The sequence below is a fragment of the Pseudorca crassidens genome, chromosome 16 (genome assembly GCF_039906515.1).
Source record: "Pseudorca crassidens isolate mPseCra1 chromosome 16, mPseCra1.hap1, whole genome shotgun sequence".
NCBI lineage: Eukaryota > Metazoa > Chordata > Mammalia > Artiodactyla > Delphinidae > Pseudorca > Pseudorca crassidens.
Genome location: NC_090311.1, coordinates 27,879,952 through 27,898,530, shown reverse-complemented (window position 1 = coordinate 27,898,530; position 18,579 = coordinate 27,879,952). Strand labels below are relative to the sequence as shown.

Below are 18,579 nucleotides of genomic sequence, written 5' to 3'. Positions count from 1 at the left end.
AAGATCCTGCAAGCTGTGCAGCGTGGCCAAAAAAGTAAAAATTGATGTTACTATTGTAATTATTTGGGGGCACCACAAACGATGCCCATATAAGATGGCAAACTTAATAAATGTGTGGGTTCTGACTGCTCCACCCACCAGCCATTCCCATCTCTCTCCCTCTCCTTGGGCCTCCCTATTCTCTGAGACACAACAATATTGGAATTAGGCCAATTAATAACTCCACCATGATCTCTAAGTGTTCAAATGAAAACAAGAGTCACTTACTTTCAATCAAAAGCAAGAAATTATTAAGCTTAGTGAGGAAAGCATGTCAAAAGCCAAGACAGGCCGGAAGCTAGCCCTCTTCCCCAAACAGTTAGCTGCATTGTGAATGCAAAGGAAAAGTTCTTGAAGGAAATTTAAAGTGCTACTCCAGCGAACACAAGAATGATAAGTGAAACAGTCTTACTGCTGATACGGAGAAAGTTTTAGTAGTCTGGATAGAAAATCAAACCAACCACAATGTTCCCTTAAGCCAAAGCCTAACCCAGAGCAAGGCCCTAACTCTCTGTAATTCTATGAAGCCTGAGAGAGGTGAGAAAGCTGCAGAAAAGTTTGAAGCTAGCAGAGGTTGGTTCATGAGGCTTAAGGAAAGAAGCCATCTCCATAACATAAAAATGCAAGGGGAAACAGCAAATGCTGATATAAAAGCTGCAGCAAGTTATCCAGATTCCAGATCTAGCCAAGATAATTAATGAAGGAGGCAAAACTAAACAACAGATTTTCAATGTAGATGAAACAGCCTTCTACTGGAAGAAGATGCCATCTTAGACTTTCATACCTAGAGAGGAGAAGTCAATGCCTGGCTTCAAAGCTTCAAAGGACAGGCTGACTCTCTTTTAGGGACTAAGTCAGCTAGTGACTTTAGATTGGAGCAAATGTTCATTTACCGTTTTGAAAATCCTAGGGCCCTTAAGAATTATGCTAAATCTCCTCTGCCTGTGCTCTATAAATGGAATAACAAAGCCCGTATGACAGCATATCTGTTTACAACGTGGTTTACTGAATATTTTAAGCCCACTGTTGAGACCTACTGCTCAGGGAAAAAAAAAGATTCCTTTCAAAATATGACTGCTCATTGACAATGCACCTGGTTACCTGAGAGCTCTGATGGAGATGTTCAGTGAGATTAATGTTGTTTTCATGTCTGCTAACACAACATCCATTCTGCAGCCCATAAATCAAGGAGTAATTTTCACTTTCAAGTCTTATTATTTAAGAAATACATCTTATAAGGCTATAGTTGCCATAGATAGATTCCTCTGATGGATCTGTGCAAAGTTAATTGAGAACCTTCCGAAAAGGACTCACCATTCTAGATTATTAAGAACATTCATGATTCATGGGAAGAGGTCAAAAGATCAACATTAACAGTGGTTTGGAAGAACTTGATTCCAATCTTCATGGCTGACTTTGTAGAGTTCAAGACTTCAGCGGAGGAAGTAACTGCAGATGTGGTGGAAAGAGCAAGAGAACTAGCATTAGAAGTGGAGGCTGAAGATGTGACTGAATTGCTGCAATCTCATGATAAAACTTGAATGGATGAGAAGTTGCTTCTTATGGATGAGCAAAGAAAGTGGTTTCTTGAGATGAAATCCACCCATAGTAAAGAGGCTGTAAGTATTGTTGATATGACAACAAAGGACTTAGACTATTACATAAATTAGTTGATAAAGCAGTGGCACTGTTTGAGAGGATCGGCTCCAGTTTTGAAAGAAGTTCTACTGTGGGCAAAATGCTATCAAACAGCACTGCCTACTACAGAGGAATCATTCATGAAAGGAAGAGCCAATCAATTCAGCAAAATTTACTCTTAGTTTAAGAAATCGCCACAGCCACCCCAACCTTCAGCAACCACCTCCCTGGTCAGTCAGCAGCATAACATCGATGCAAAACCCTCTGTCAGCAAAGAGATTACGACTCGCTGAAGGCTCAGGTGACGATTAACACTTTTAATAATAAAGTATTTTTTAATTAAGGCACTTACATTTTATTTTTTTAGACATGATGCTATTGCATACTTAACAGACTACAGTATAGTGTAAACATAACTTTTATATGCACTGGGAAACCAAAACATTCACGTGACTGGCTTCATTGTGATATTCCCTTTACTGCAGTGGTCTGAAACCAAACCAGTAATATCTCTGAGGTGTGCCTGCATATTTGCTGAAGTAATTCTCACAACTCTTGGCAGCAGCAATGAATTGGTGTATCTCTATTATGTTCTGTGGTTTTTCTCTCTTCCAGGTCAGTGAACAATTTCCTGATGACTGGTCCAAAGGTAAGAAAAAAAATTCCTTCGATTTATTTGGATTTCACTCAGCTTCTTGACTGAAGACTACACATATCAATATCTTTTATTATATCTTTTATTATGCTGTATATATTATAGGCAGAAAAACTGTAGCACAGAAATGGTTACGGACACACCCCAAACCGCACAGCAAACTAGTGTCAGAGCCAGGACAAGAACTCAGGAATACTGACTCTGAATTTATGGCCAGAATTTCCAGAGCCAGAGCAGTTTTCTTTCTCAGTGTCAGGCTACAGTCACCCATCCTCCTCAGCGCAGGGTGGGAGGCTGTCTTCCATCTTTCAAGTGCTGGCATTGTACTACATGATCTCTAAGGACATTTCCAGCTTACAAAATGTTCTCTTCTAAGCTAGTAGTAGGATGAAAATGGCTGAAAATTCATGAATTATGTAATTGAGGCTCATTTTGGAGTGACAGAATAGTATAATGAATAGAGGCAGTGAGGTCTAGAGTCTAATGAAACTGATTTTCATTCCTACTTCAGACATTTGCTAGTGGTGGGACCTTGGGCACACTGTTTTACATCACCTCTCTGAGGCTTAGGTTTCTACCTAAGTTTATTTGTGATGTTATCTGTGATGTTAAAAGCATATTTGAAGTGCTTACTCTGTCATGATTTTGGAGGGATGGGAGTGCACAGGAAAAGAGGTGCTTGGCCACTTTAGGGCAAATGCCTCCCAAGTTCAGTTGCTGTGAGTCTGAAGTTTGACCCCTGTGTCCCTGCAGGCTTACTTGATCTACTCCAGCAGCGTGGCAGCTGGTGCCCAGAGTGGTATTGAAGAATGCAAATACCAGTTTGCCTGGGACCGCTGGAACTGCCCTGAGAGAGCCCTGCAGCTGTCCAGCCATGGCGGCCTTCGCAGTGGTAAGGAAAGCCTCGGCCACAGCTCCCTGGACCCCCTGGCCACAGGTTAGAGCCCCACTCTCCAGGGATGGCCCCCTGCCTCCTCTACACCCTTGTTCCTCAGCTGGTCTCTGCTCTCAGGTCATCTCCCTCTCCAGCATTTTCTCTGTTCCTTCTCCAGCTCCTCTTTCCTACCTATAGAGCTTTTTTCCTTCTTCCCCAACACCCTCACTGCTCAACAAATGGACCTTGCCTCACCCCCAATCCTATACCACCCTCAGTCTCCCGGCTGGCTAAAGGCTTCCTCAAAATATAAATAAGGTAGGTAGGGGTCGTAAATCTTCATGCCTCTTAGCCCCTTCCTTCAGCAGGCTTAGCAGAGAGGTACAGGGCAAGTGGGAACTGACTTGGAGCCCGGATTCCCATGGAGAAGATAAAAAGCGGCCATGCAAGGAAGTGAAAGAGCTGCCAATCAGTGGTTCTTTCCAGGACTAGCACCTGCCTCTCAGACTTCAATGTTCCAGGAGGAAGTGGGCATGGGTTCTTTACAACCTGACATTCAGATTCTCCCCCATTTCTTTCTTGGGCTCTTTCCCACCTAAATCTCACCCATATCAAATAATCTAGCCACTCAGTCATAAAATGTGTGACCTGAAAAGATGGGAAGGAAGAAGAGCAGGGCTGAGACCAGGGCTAGAGCAGACCCTGGAAGAGAGTAAGGTACATTGTAAAGGTGGGGAAATAGAACGGAACAGGGAGAGGCGGGTATAACGATGGTATTAAAGGTATGTCTTTGGGTTGTAACTCCTCCCTCTAACTCACTCAATTTTTGGTTCCTGTCAGCTAATCGGGAGACAGCATTTGTACATGCTATCAGTTCTGCCGGGGTTATGTACACTCTGACTAGAAACTGCAGCCTTGGGGATTTTGACAACTGTGGCTGTGATGACTCCCGCAATGGGCAACTGGGTGAGTAGTGATCTTGAGGGTGGGTAGGGCAGCCCAATGAAGTTCACTTAAGTAGTGAAAAGCTTGGTGGGTACTTGGTGGGGTGAACAAGAGTTGTATTCTTCTAAATCTGGGAAAATCAGGGCGAACCAGTTTGAGCCCAAACCCTACAGTGACAAACCAGGCTAAACATAGCTGGGGACCCTTCTCTGACTGGGTGGTTTCCTTAATTTAAACACAATAATGATAAAGGAAGAACCCTGCCTTCAGAATCATTCCTATTACTGTCTCAAACATAGGGGGAATGCCCTTCCATGCTGCTTATCCCTGTCTCCTTTCCACTGTTTACCTCCACTATCCTTTCCAACACTCTGCCCTGCAGCTCAACTGCCAACTGCTGTTCCGTATTATCTCAATTGCCCTTCTCTCTCCCCCTCGATGCTGTGCTTTCCTCACCTTTTTTGCACCATCATGTCCCTTCCAGACATCAGTTGCTGGCGGAGGTCTGCATACTCTGCCCAAAGGCCAGGAACATAGTAACGGGGTGAGCAGGCACCTGCCTCACTTGGCAGATACTTACGTCCTGGGACACGGGATTGGCTGAAGCTGGAAGTAGGAGCACAAAGGTGGCAAAAACAAATCTAGGGTGAAACTAATTTGGAGACAGGGCACTCGCCCCACCTGAACCCTTCCCCACCTCAGATCCCCCAAACCCACTTAGAACCAGCAGCCCAGGAGGCTCCAGGCCGTCCTTTCTTCCCACCGCCTTTTTTCCAGGGGGCCAAGGCTGGCTGTGGGGAGGCTGCAGCGACAACGTGGGCTTCGGAGAGGCAATATCCAAGCAGTTCGTCGATGCCCTGGAGACAGGACAGGATGCTCGGGCAGCCATGAACCTGCACAACAACGAGGCTGGCCGCAAGGTGAGTCCTGCAGCTCCGGGGGTCAGGCAGCTGGCTCCATCCACTACCAGCCCTAGGTGCGGACGGCTCTTCAATTCATCCATCAGATTGGGAAAATGCGGCATCGAGGTGGCTGGCACGTAGACTAGCTAGAATCCTCGCAATCCGCCAGAGGGTGACACTCCCCAGGCGCTTAATCCCTGGCCCGCTCACTCCTAGCTCTCTTCCCAGGCGGTGAAGGGCACCATGAAACGCACGTGTAAGTGCCACGGCGTGTCTGGCAGCTGCACCACGCAGACCTGCTGGCTGCAGCTGCCTGAGTTCCGAGAGGTGGGCGCGCACCTGAAAGAGAAGTACCACGCAGCTCTCAAGGTGGACCTGCTGCAGGGTGCTGGCAACAGCGCGGCGGGCCGCGGCGCCATCGCAGACACCTTTCGCTCCATCTCCACGAGGGAGCTGGTGCACCTGGAGGACTCCCCAGACTACTGCCTGGAGAACAAAACGCTAGGACTGCTGGGCACCGAAGGCAGAGAGTGCCTGCGGCGCGGCCGGGCCCTGGGCCGCTGGGAGCGCCGAAGCTGCCGTCGGCTCTGCGGGGACTGTGGGCTAGCGGTGGAGGAGCGCCGCGCCGAGACCGTGTCCAGCTGCAACTGCAAGTTCCACTGGTGCTGCGCGGTCCGCTGCGAGCAGTGCCGCCGCCGGGTCACCAAGTACTTCTGCAGTCGCGCGGACCGGCCGCGGGGGGGCGCGGCGCACAAACCCGGGAGAAAACCCTAAGGGTCCCCTTCCCCACTCTCCTTTCCCAATTTGTCCTTGGCTTCTTTTAGAGACCCCAGCAGTAGAGGAATCTAGGGAATAGGGACCCCACACTACCAAGGCCAGGGATCCCGAGAGGGAGAGAGACGCTGCAATCTCTCCTGTGCTTGCCACTTCCCAACCTGTTTCCACAATTCCTCTGCTCTCTCCACGCGCTGTCTGCATCGTCTGCTCACCACTTAGGTCTGAGAAACCTCTGCTCTGAGATTCTGAGCTATTGATCTTCCTTGAAGTAGGAAGAGAATAGGCGTTCGTCCTCCCGGTCCCAGCTGCCCTAATGCCTGGCCTAGCCTGTGGAGAGCTTAGGAACTGGAAGAGCCCTTCCGAGATAGGCAGGGCCCAGGGAAAACACGGCTTTTTTCTTTCACCCGTCTTCCCCCCTCCCCCTATCCCCACCCCCTCCCCCTCAATTTTCTGCTGCCAGCTCTCTGCCATAGCCACATCTTCCTTCTGCAGAGGCCCTCCTGTGCTTCTGATTCCCTAACTGCTGGCATAGACTCCCCAGGAATCTCTGCTTTCTCTCCCCCTTTTCCTTCCTTCCTTCCCTGAAGGGATACTGAGGAAACTGACCCAGGAAAAAGCATGTCTTTGGAGGTTGGTTCCTAGAGGCAGGGGTTGAAGATGGAGGAAATGGGAACCCTAGAATGCTGACTTGCTGAAAACCAAGGGTGCCACTCATCCTTGTGATACCATGTCTCTAATGGACTTTGCCAGTGGGGCAATGACCTTCCTAGACAATCACCCAAGGTGCTCCAGACACATACCCACGACATCTAGGAATGATGTAAGGGCAGACTGCCAGTCATTTCCTACCCTTTAAAGTAACCTCCTCCCTGCTCCTAACCTATAGCCTCCTAGCAACCAACTTTACCTCTTCTCTTTCCCCGAAGGATCTTATTCCCCTGAGCCAAGACTGAGATAAATAAAGCTAATTTCCCATTCAGACCCTGGTTTGCACCTCTGAAGACAGGTCATGAGGAAGGAGAAGGTGGGACTCTTCCTTTTCACTAACCTGGTTCTCAAACAGGCAGGATTCAGGCATTGGATACTTTCCTTCAATACATAAACTTCCTGTAATGAAACTGTTAATAGGAAGTTCAGCACCTTGAACCTTAATTTATTGCAGTCACTGTGACATGTGCCTTTTTTTCAGGTATTGAACTTATTCTTGGGGATATGGGGAAGTGTGTGTATAAGATATAACCTCTAGGTCCTCTCCTCCCTCCCACCTTGGCAGGATACTATCCTCCTGTGAGCCTCACTTCCCTGATGGCCTAAGTAGTTATCCTGGCCTGACAGAGGTTAATCTGCCAAGGATTAGTAAATCAGCCCCATAAATCTTCCACTAATACATTCTCTCAGTAGCTAAGACCTTGCTGCTGGTTGTGCTTGAGTCTTCTGGTTCTCTTCTCAGAAAGCAGTAGTACAGGAGGGACTTGGTGAAACAGGGCTCTGGGAAGGGAAGAACTAATCCCTGACAGACCCTCTGCAGCCCAAGGAGCTTGCCAGTCATCCCCCGTCCCCTAGGCTGGTCCTGGGTCATAGGCACCAGGTAGCCCTGCAGCCCTTCCGGAGCAGAACTGGTCAAATGCTAGACACCTTCATCTCACCTCTTGTAGAGCAGGAGAAAGCACAGAGGAGGTGTGGCTCCAAGTGGGTAAAATGGGTGGAGGCTCTAAAGGCTGACCAGTGACAGTGGAAAGGCTCCCATATTCCAAATTGACACAATGGCCAGGTCAGACCTCAAATCCCTGGCCTCATCCCTACACATCTTCTGGTCCCACTAACACTTACTGAGGAGAGAGATTCCCCTTCCCTCCTTACAGGGGACATGCTTCCCTTCAGGGTCTCCTAGTGCTTCATTTCCAGTTCCATCAGCAAAAGGCCTTTTGCTCCTTCCCTCAGCTTTGATCTGGGCCTCTTGAATCTCCCAACTCACCCTTCGTCCCTAATGAAGCAGCAGCATGTACTAACTTGGCTGTCTCACTTGGCAGAATTACTTGATAGTGTACAGTAAGAAAATCTGGCAAGGCAGCTAGAAAATATAAAAGTACAATGCTGTAAAGGAAAGCGACATTCTCCAGGAGGTCTCTCAGCATACAAGGAGAACTATTGTGCTCCACATTTGATAACTCCAGGTCAGTACTTGAAACATGTCATGCTGCCAGAAAGTTCCTTCATACGTTGTTTTGTATTCCCAAATGGATATGATTGATACCACATTCATTTGCATCTATAAAGAAAACAATACTGAGCTACCTTCGATCTGGATTGCTTTTTCCCCCCTCTTGCGTTATTTATTCATTCAATGAACACCAGACTGGAAATACAGTGGTGAACAACACACTGACCTTCTGCATTCATGGAGTGTAGGTTCTTACAACCAATCACCAGTGCTGTGTTCCCCTTTATAAATGTGGACAACCAGACCGGTTGCTTGGGAAGACGCCTTCGAGGTCAGCTAGTGAAACCTTCTGTTCTACAGATTTAAACTGATGCTGAGAAGGATGTGTGGCTTGTTCCCCTAACTAGTACGGTACCGTGGGGTGAGTCCTGGAACCCAGGCCCCTTCCCTCCTCTTGTGTGCTCTTTAGGAGTCCATCTGTCTCAGCCAGGGGACAGAAGCAGAGGGAGGTCCTGAGAAGTGACAAGGACGCTGGGTGGAGGGGACAAAACACTGTCTCCTTCCTGTCCCTAGCCTGTGAGCCTACACACAGGCAGGGCTTTCTTTTCTTGAAAAGAATCGCAGCCTCAACTGGCCTTAGCAGCAGGTTAGGGCAAAGACAGAGACAGGGTCGTGCTCAGCGCTGGCGTTGCTGGTGGTGGTGGGAGGGAAGGGCAGGCCAGGGCACTCGCCTATTGTGGGTCTGGATTGGATGCTTCCACTCATTCATTTCCTTTTAATTAACCCGCATTCCTGGAGGAGAAATATTTATGTTGGCTCCCATAGAGGCAATCCGCAGACTGGAAAGAAGGGGGAAGAAAGCCTGCCTTAGCAAAACAATATCTCTAAAGAGCTCAAGAAGAGAAAATAAGAGAACAAAATGCCATTAAAATAGCCTTCTACCCCCACGGAGTCAATGAAAACTTCATTTCACATGCTAATCCCCCACTCCGCCCCCTTCTCTTCTCATAACACCTTTCCCGAAAAGTGTTTGGGAAAAGTCTTCGCAGTCAGTACACAGCTCCCCGCAGCTCAGACTTCTCCTTGTGTTAGTTCAGGGCCCCAAGTGAGGCTCTCGCTCCAGCAGCGGCTTTTTTCTCCCCACCTTTAATTTAAACAAAGACTTCAGAGTTCATCAACCTCCCACTGAAATTCACAGCTGCTGAACAAACTAATCCCCTCTCCCGGCCTTTCTTCCCTTCAATGGGCTCTTGGCTTCAAAGACACTTTGGGAAAGGACTTTGCTGGGGCTCACACTGCTTCATCAATAGAAGTTAGTGCAAGTATTATCTGAAGAGCAAGTGGCTTTACAAACAAATACTGCCTAACAATCCTTTCCTCCCAAACACACACATCTAGCCCGCAGACATGATGCGATCTACAACAGGATTAGAGATCGTACCCCTGGCTTCACACCCAGCCCCTTTTGTGTAGCTGAGCTCAGCCCTGAAGTGGTGTGGGGAAAACCCTGGAGCTGAATGTCAGGCACGGATGGAGACACACACACACACACACAGCAGAGTGACCATAAATGCTGCAAGGAGAGCCTAATTCAGTGCCACCTCCTTTCTTCAACTCTCCTGACTTCCTATCTGTCCCCAAGCCTCTCCCCTGCCTTATTAGGGTATAGGGAACAAGAACAAAAAGGACTGGGAAGACAGATAAGAGCAAAATAGGACCTAGAGGAGATAATAATTGGGAGATGACAGAGGAAACCAAACTAAAGCAGCTTTATTGCACATAAAGTACATCAGTGCTTCAAATGCAGAGTCCAACGATGAAAGCGCAGCCAGAGAAGGCAGCCCTGAGAAGTGTGGGGCTGGGGGAAGAGGGCCTCCAAGCCTTGAAGAACAGTGCTAGAAGACTCTTTCATTAATATGGCTTCTAATCACAGAATGAGTGGTCTAGGCCTTGGGCCAGGGATCAGGCAGGCTGAGTCAGGGGCCACTCCACACAGGTAGTGGTCCCTCTGCTCCTATCCCATAGCCTAAGACAGCTCTCAGCAAAAGGTATCCCATCCACCCTCCACCTCACCTAGCCCACCCTTAACAATGCTGGCAGTTGAGAGGTCCCTTCTTAAAAGGGTCTGAGTTCCTTCTCTTCGTTGTGCTCAGCACCCATCCCTCATGTGTATGACTTGTTCAAAGGGTGAACAGCAGTCAACTCTACCCCAGCCTCTGTGACTCAGAGAAGTATGAACCTGGAAATATGAAGTCAGAGGCAAGGAAAAGGTAAAGTCAGGCTCATAACCCACAGAAGGGGAAAGACAAAAGACCCACAAGATGGGTACAGTCGAGGTAGACTTGGAAGTAACGATCCTGCTCACCCTCTCAGAAGCCACTTAGAATATCCCCGGGGGAGAAGACACACTGCACCACGCCCTGTTGGAGTACAGTTTTAGGGAAGGTGAAGAAGAACAGGCTGAGAGAGCCCTGAGCAGATCCCAGAGGGCCACGCATAAAAGGGTGGAGAGCAGGCACTCTGCCTGTTTGGAGCCAAGCCTACAGCATCATATACCTGGCAGCAAGGGAAGAGGGCTAGGAAAAACAAACGGAATCTGTTCCGAAATTCCCCTTTCCTGCAGGAAGGAGTTAAGTAAAGTAGAAGTGGCCTCCTGGCAAGAGGAGCTGCCTGGTCTAGATGTGTAGCTTATAAGCGATGGTGAGGACGGACTTCAGGACAGGCATGAAGCTGGAGACCTCGCTGAAGCTGCTGCAGCTCACCACCTGAGCATGCACAGCGAGGCCCCGCTCAAAGCGTCCTGCGTCCACACATTGGGCAACCTCGTGGAGCCCAGCCAGGACAGGAGGCGAGAGCTGTGGAAGGATTAGCCCGCAGTCAGTAAGCCCAACCCCGCCCCTACCCTGGAGGCATGGAAGGGAGAAGAGAGGACTTAAGTTCTAGAGCCCAGTCCAGGCAAGATGTCTATACTCTGTAAGGAACCCAGGGTCGGTGAGGCCCATAGGAAGGGACACTGGGCACCCTTTGGCCATGGGTGAAGGTGGAAGAGTGGGAGGCAGAGGAGCACCACTGCCTGTACTTACTGTCTCTTCACAGAGCTTCTCATATAGACATTCTAGACGTTGGGCTGCTTCATCCAGCTTCCGTTTTGTCTTCTGCAGGGAGGGAAATGGATTCTGATTCCAGCTACTATGCCTAACACTACACAGAACCATAAAGAATCACGGTACCTTAGAGCTAGAATGGCTTAATGCTCTTTCATTTCACGGAGGACAAAAAGGAGACCTGAAGAGGCCAAGTGACTCGCTCAAGCTGACGCAGCCAGGAATGAATGGCAGGTCTCCTCACTCCTGGTCTCACCCTCCTTGCAGTACTCCCTGCGGCCTTTCCAAGCGCTAAGTCTCAGTGCTGTTTGGTCTTGCTGCCAAGGAGATAACCTCCAGACCAGACAAGTCCTCCCCAACTCCACATGGACATCAAACAAGTATAAGATACAGGCAGCATGTCCAGGGACAGTAAGAAGAGTCACACAAGGAACTGGTCTACAGCTAAGGGGTCCTGGGACCAGCTAGGGTAGGAGGGGAGCATCATGGGGAAGGTTCAGACTCACTATGTCAGTGGCAGACAGGGAGCAGCGCTGCAGAAGCACCTCAAAGCTGATATTCAAGGACTGATGTTCAGGGGGCAGCTCCTTCCTGTCCATCTTCGCAGGTGGCCGCTGAAGTTGCTGAGGAGGGAGCAGGGACACAGGAGAGAGAGGCAAGCTGTCCTGCTCATGGCTCCCCTCAGGACTAGTCCTCAGTGACTTGGGGGTCACACTGCTCCCACTAGAGCAGAGCAGAGCTGAGGAGGGGCATCCTCCCTTGTCTGCAGTAGAGACACTTGGTATCTGCCCCCCACCCCATCTCCTTCAGCCCAGAGTCTGCCTCCAACTTGAGGAATGAAGCCATCTACCGTGCTCCCTGCTTTTCTATACCCAAGAAAAGAAGGTTTCCAAGAGGAGGGAAACACATCATTCCTGTCACCTACAGGCTAAGTTCTCCTGGGGCTCCAGGGGGAGCATGACTCACACTGGGGACAGCAGGCTGTGAGGAAAGGACCCCTCGTGGCTCAGGGGTGAGGCACATAACTGGAGCACTAATTGGTGCTGGGGGCATGAATGTCTCTGGCAACTAAAGAGAGAGAAAAGAAAGGCACGTGAGTCTAAGCTGAAAGACTCCTTCGGCCCTACTTTGAGGGAGTGGCAGAAATTATGAATGAACGAGGGCACAGAATAGTGCGTGGGGAACCTGGAAGTGAGAAGATGGTGAATGTGTATAAGAAGGAAAGAGGAGGGAGCTGAGGGGAGAAGAGTGAGTGGGGAAAGCAGAACAGGAAGGACCAGGCTGCTTTCTGTACGGAACTAGAGTGTGGGTCGTTGGTGAATGTATAAGGGGTTGAGTGGGGGGGAGATGTGTTGACCTCTTTCCTCTGGAGGTTTCCCCTGGGCACTGGAGCATTTTCCAAGGAATCTTGAGGTCCCGAATAGTATAAATATAGAGGTATTTTAGGGGCATGATCAAAAACACTGTAATTTTTGGTCTGAAGACCAGGAAAATTATTTTAGTTGGAGTCTGCCACACCTCCCTCCACAGACCAGCCACACTCTGAGTTGACATTCTCCAACCCCAGTTCATTGGCTTGAGGAAAGAGACTCCCAAGGTGGTAGTGGGGAGGGGAGGAGAGGGAGGCCATGGGAGAAGACTGACCCGGCTGAGGAGTCAAGATGCCAGTGGTTGGGAAGGTATCGGCGCATGGAGCACCTGGCCCTCCTGGAGGGTGTGCTGCAGAGAAGGTGACAGGAGGGGCTGGCGGCTGGGAGCTCATAGGGTTGAAGCCTGGTGCTCTCACAGGAAGCAGAGGGAGCCGTCGAGGAGTCTCAGGCAGGGAGGCAGAACCAGCCTGCATAATGTCTGGGGGTGCTGTGGGTGCACCAGGAAGAGGCCATGTTCCAGGGAATCCCACGGGGTTAGGAGATTGCACCCTTTGCCCTCCTGACAGCCGCGGCTGAGATAAAGCTGAAATGGGATAGAAACAGGTCATTTGCCACCAAATTTCAATTTGGGAGAGACTCAGAGCACATCAGAGAGGAATAAAGCAGCAATTAAAAAACTATAATAATAATAAATAACTAATATATGTGTGTGGAGATCTACCATTTACAAAGTACTTTTAACTATATTCCTTATTTGACCCTCAGAACAATCCTGTGGGGTTGAAATGACCAACATAACAACCACTCTCAATTTTCAAAAGAAACAAAGTGGCTAGGTATATTGCCCACAGGTACAAAGCCAGTAACTGACAGTACTGAGAATTCAGACTTCAAACTCTAAGCTCCTCTCATTAGATAGACATACTGCCTCCCAAATCCATTCTGGCCATGCCAGATGTTTTCCTCTGTGCTCTGCCTAGACAGGTCTCCAACAAATCAACAAAACTGATAAACCTTTATAAAGACTGACAAAGATAAAGAGAGAAGACACAATTCATCAAGATCAAGGATGAAGCAGGGAACATTACAACAGACCCTGCAGCCATTAAAGAGATAATAAGGAATACTACAAATAACTTTACATTCATAAACTTGACAACTTAGAAAAAACGGACAAATTCCTCAAGAACCAAAACTCAGCCAAAATTAAATAGAAAACCTGAATATTTCTATAACTAATAAAGGAATTAAATTTGTAATTAAAAAGCTCCCCCCCACCACCAAAAAAAGTCTCGAGGCCTAGATAGTTTCACTGGAGAATTTTACCAAACATTCAGAGAATTAACACAAAGTTTACATAATCTCTTCCAGAATATAGAAGAAGGAACATTTCCTAACTCACTTTATGAGGTCAGTACTACCCTGATACCAACACTACAAAATAAAACTACAGACCAATATTTCTCATAAACTTAAGACACAAAAATCCTCAGCAAAATTTTAGCAAATCAAATCCAACAATGTATATAAAAATAATATACCACAACCAAATGAGATTTACCCCAGGTCATGCAATGTATATCATGATATATTTAAAAATCAATCAACGTAATCCACCATATCAACAGGTTAAAGAAAGAAAATCATTTGATCATATAAAATGATGCAGAAAAAAACATCTGACAAAGTTCAACACTGATTCATGATTCAGTACCCCAGGAACAGATGGAAAAACTTCCGTAGCCTCATAAAGAGCATCTACAAAAAACCTAGAGCTACCATCATATTTAGTGGTGAAAGACTGAATGTTTTCCCTCTAAGACTGGAAACAAGGTTAGGGTGTTCACACTCACCATTCTTATTTTAGTACTACAATAACGCAAGAGAAATTAAAGGCATACAATTTGGAAAAAAAGAAATAAAACTGTCTCTATTCACAGATGACATAACTATCTACATAGAAATTCCCAAGGAATCCACAAAACACTCCTAAAGCAAATAAATGAGTTCAGGAATCTCATTTATGAGCATTGAAAAGTCACGTGATACAAGATTAACACATAAAAACCAATTACATTTCTATACACTGACAATAAACAAGTGGAAACCAAAATTAAAAATGCAATACCATTTGATTTCAAATTGCTCAAGAGAAAATTAAATACTTATGTTTGAAATGAACAAAACATGTCAGGAGCTGTATGATGAAAATTATAAAGTGCTGATGGAGACAGTATTGGAGAGACATACCATGTTCATGTACGGGAAGACTCAATATAGTAAAGATGTCAACTATCCCTACATTAATCTATAGTTTCAATGCAATTCCTGTCCATTTCTGCAAGTTTCTTTTTAGATATAGGCAAACTTACTCTAAAATTTATTTGAAAAGAATACGGTCTTAGAATATCCAAAGCAATTTTGAAACAGAAAAATAAAGTAGGAGGAATTACTATTCCCCATGTCAAGACTTACTGATATAGAGGTAGTAATCAAGACAGAGTGGTACTGGCAGAAGGACAGACACACAGATCAGTGGAACAGAACACGGAACTGAGAAATAAGTCCATATGAATATGTCTGACTAATTTTTGACAAAGGAGCAAAATCAATTCAATGGAAGAGGAGCAGCCTTTTCAATAAATGATTCTGGACATCCATTGGCAAAAAAAAAAAGGAAACCTGACCCAAACTTCACACTTGCACAAAAATTAACTCAAAGTGGAACATGGACTTAAATGTAAAACATAAAACTATGAAACTTCTAGAAAAAACACAGTAGTAAATTTGGGGGACCTTGGACTAGGCTAAGAGCTCTTAGACTTGACATGAAAAGCATGATCCAAAGAAGGAAAACTTCATAAACTGGCCCTTATAAAATTAATTTTTTTTGCTCTGTGAAGGACTCTGTTAAAAAGATGAAAAGTAAAATTCATACATGGTTACCCACACCACACACACAAATGAATACATGTAAAACCAGTGAAATCTGAATCTGTGAATTATACTAATGTCAATATCTCAGCCTTGATATTGTATTGTGGTTGTGTGGGACACTGGCATGGGATGTGGTGGGCTTGGGATGTATGAGACTTCCCAATACATTTTATTGTATTTTCCTGTGAATCTGTAATTATAGAAAAGAGAGAGTGAGAGGAAAGGGAGAGGGGAGGGAGGGAGGGAGGGAGAGAGAGCCAGCAAGTAGGGAAGGAGGAGGAGGAGGAGGGAGGGGGAAGGTGAGGGAGGAAAGAAAATTAGGGTGGGAATTAAAGGTGGGACAGGATGAATCATCAGAACTTTTCTACCTGATACCTTTATCTACAATCTCCCTGGATTTTATTCCCCTCCAGTAGGCTCCTGGTCTCATAAATCAACAGCATCCTATCCATCTGGGCACTGTGGTCAGTCCCCCCATTTAGCACACTCCTCTTAACCATCACCAGTTTCTGTCAATTAATTCTACCTACTAAATATCTCAAATCCAACCTCACTCTCTAGTTTCAGGTCTTTCATTCCCTATCTCTTGCTATAGCTTCCTAACCACCTCTAGCCTTGCCCTTCCTAGACACATAGCTAGTCCTTCCCCTGCATAAGACCATTCAATAGCTCCTGCCTGCCTTCAGGGTCAAGTCTAAACTCTTTCTTTAATTAATTAATTAATTAATGGCTGTGTCAGGTCTTCGTTGCTCCGCTGCCAGCTTTCTCTAGTTGCGGAGAGCCCGGGGGCTACTCTTCATTGCAGTGCATGGGCTTCTCACTGCAGTGGCTTCTCTTGTTGCGGAGCACGCGCTCTAGGTGCGTGGGCTTCAGCAGTTGTGGCACGTGGGCTCAGTAGTTGTGGCACACGGGCTTAGTTGCTCTGTGGCATGTAGGATCTTCCCGGACCAGGGCTTGAACCCGTGTCACCTGCATTGGCAGGAGGATTCTTAACCACTGTGCCACCAGGGAAGTCCCTCAAGTCTAAACTCTTGAACACAGAATGCCAGGTCTCTCCTGATCTAACTACCACTTGTTACCCCAGCTTCATCTAACTCAGTCCACTGCCACAAACACCTGTTTTGTAGCCCCATTAAAATGTTAGTCATTCCTCAAATGGGCTCTGCTTACTTTCCCTTCACTGCCTTTGTAGATGCCATTCCCTCTGCCTGAAATAGCCTTCCTTACCTCTTCCTTTGCCTAAATAACTTTTAACCTTCAAGACTCAGATCAAACATCATACTCGTTCTGAAACATTCCCTGAACTTCCCCCATCCCCCAGTAAATTGCTTTCTTCTGTGTGATCTCATGGCTCTTTAATCTTTAACCATATCCCAATCATGGTATTTATGAATTTTACTGTAGTTAATTTTTACCTATCTTTCCTAGACTAGACTATGAGCTAATTAAGGGCAAGGATCATGGTTTGTGTACCTTTCTGTTCTAAGTGCCTAGTAGTTGTTCAATAAATAGTTGTTAGAAAAATAACTGAATCTACACTTTATGAAGACAGGAATTTTCATCATTTTTTCCCTAATATATTATAAATATATTATATTATATTATAAATATACTATAAAATCATGCCTGGCACTTGGTAGACACTTAACAGGTATTTTTGAATGAATGAACAAGCAAGATCTTACCTGGTGAGAAGACTGGAATCCCAGTCTGGGAGATGATGTCTCTTGAGAGTGGGGAGCAGCTCCCACAATAACCCGGGGAAAGGGGAAAGGGGGAGACTGCTGGCCCAAGACACCAGAACCCTGGGCATGAAAAAGCCAATCTCTCAGCTGCTGAATTGGTGGCTATAAAAGTTATAATCATGAAGAACTGTGTTAAGTAAAGTTAAAACAAGCAAACAACCCCTCTTACAAGCCTGGCCCCACATAGCATTCAAACTTCAGCCGACCCTCTACATTTCAGCCACCTTAGAGGACTCAAAAGGTCTCTAATTCCTGCCAAGCCTTCCTTCTCGCTGTTCTTTCTGCCTAGAATGCCTGACATCTTCTGGTAAGCTATTTCTCTTTGAAGGTCCAGCTCAAATGTTTTAACCACTGGGAAGCCTTCTTTGACTTCTCCAGACAAAGCCAGCCCCTTGCCTGTGAAATCCCACAGTGCTTAGTATAAGCTTCTGTTGTAGCAGGATAAATTATTGACATCTGATTTTCCCCCAAGAGACTGTGAACCTCCTGAGGGACTAGATCTTATTTATCCTGGGAGCTTCAGCATTTAGCATAGTGCCTGGAACATCGAAGTGCTCAGCCAGTGTTAGATGACTGAATGAAATGGTATGCTTTCTCCACATGCCCCCACTCACCTGAGCACTGTCACTGGGTAGGTAGCTCATGGCAGTGACCAGGCTGCCCTGGGCTGCCAGGAGGTTGGCATACTGAGCGATTCTGTAGGTTGTGGCAGGGCCTGGGCTCTCCCCATCAGCACCCCACAGTAGCTTCAAGCTCCTGTTAGGGACCATCACCTTCTCCATCAGGTCCTATAGGGACAAGGATAAGGGCAGTCAGCCCTCTTCAAAGCACATCCTGCTCTCCAAGCCCAGGCAGCTCAACCAAGGACTTCCCTGCTATGGGTATGAGGGCACCTGGCCATAGCCAGGTGCAGGTAGCAGGTGATGATATATGATATATAAGAGATATGACAGTCAGAGAAGGGCCACTTGGCTTCACTTCCCAAGCCGTTTGAGTCTTACACTCTTATACATTTCTGCCTCTTCTTTTTGGATTTTTTATCTTTTATGCTAATACATCATCAACTTCAGATTCTGTTATACTCTTATTTCATGTGTGACTTTGTCTCCGCATGAGTCTGTGACCCCCACCTTCTCTGGGTACCCACAGAGTATCTGGTACAATTTAGATACAGGACTTTTCACAGAAGCTAATAGAAGGCCCAAGCTCACAATTACTCAAATATCATGTAAACTTATACACCCAAACCTGAAGTGGGAAAAAATTACGACGGTTAATATCTAAGCAGCTGCTGCTCAGTCTCCCTTGACTGAGAAGGAAGGAAGATGATAGCTTACCCATGGAAAAGGTCCCAGACTTTAGGGGCCCTAATCTCTTCCCTAATACCCTGATTCCAGCCTGGTTACTCAAAAGACTCACCTCTGATGTCCCT

At 46.7% G+C, this 18,579-nt stretch overlaps 2 protein-coding genes across 2 annotated transcripts in view; one reads left to right on the top strand and one right to left on the bottom strand.

Annotated features, from left to right (window-relative positions):
* Positions 1-1,445: 1,445 nt before the first annotated feature.
* Positions 1,446-5,918, top strand: WNT8B (Wnt family member 8B). Its single transcript, XM_067711181.1, has 6 exons — positions 1,446-1,558; positions 2,293-2,326; positions 3,086-3,224; positions 4,047-4,172; positions 4,929-5,071; positions 5,282-5,918. The coding sequence occupies exons 1-6, from the start codon at positions 1,446-1,448 to the stop codon at positions 5,825-5,827; spliced, it is 1,101 nt and encodes a 366-aa protein (XP_067567282.1). The 3' UTR covers positions 5,828-5,918.
* The window catches only part of SEC31B (SEC31 homolog B, COPII coat complex component), a 34,651-nt gene continuing 18,046 nt past the window's right edge, over positions 1,975-18,579 (bottom strand). The window contains 11 exon segments of the mRNA XM_067711180.1: positions 1,975-4,757; positions 4,869-5,392; positions 6,879-10,846; positions 11,075-11,146; positions 11,602-11,718; positions 12,017-12,163; positions 12,453-12,517; positions 12,746-13,048; positions 14,919-14,973; positions 17,088-17,249; positions 17,762-17,935. Of these exon segments, the coding sequence (XP_067567281.1) occupies positions 10,667-10,846; positions 11,075-11,146; positions 11,602-11,718; positions 12,017-12,163; positions 12,453-12,517; positions 12,746-13,048; positions 14,919-14,973; positions 17,088-17,249; positions 17,762-17,935 (1,275 nt within the window). The 3' untranslated portion in view covers positions 1,975-4,757; positions 4,869-5,392; positions 6,879-10,666.

What these genes read in the sequence shown, in the direction of transcription:
- WNT8B (XM_067711181.1), top strand. Translation starts at nt 1,446, where the DNA reads ATGGCTGACTTTGTAGAGTTCAAGACTTCAGCGGAGGAAGTAACTGCA. An exon ending in CTCCCGCAATGGGCAACTGG is followed by an intron (nt 4,173 to 4,928) that starts GTGAGTAGTGAT and finishes CCTTTTTTCCAG; the next exon opens with GGGGCCAAGGCTGGCTGTGG. An exon ending in ACAACGAGGCTGGCCGCAAG is followed by an intron (nt 5,072 to 5,281) that starts GTGAGTCCTGCA and finishes CTCTCTTCCCAG; the next exon opens with GCGGTGAAGGGCACCATGAA.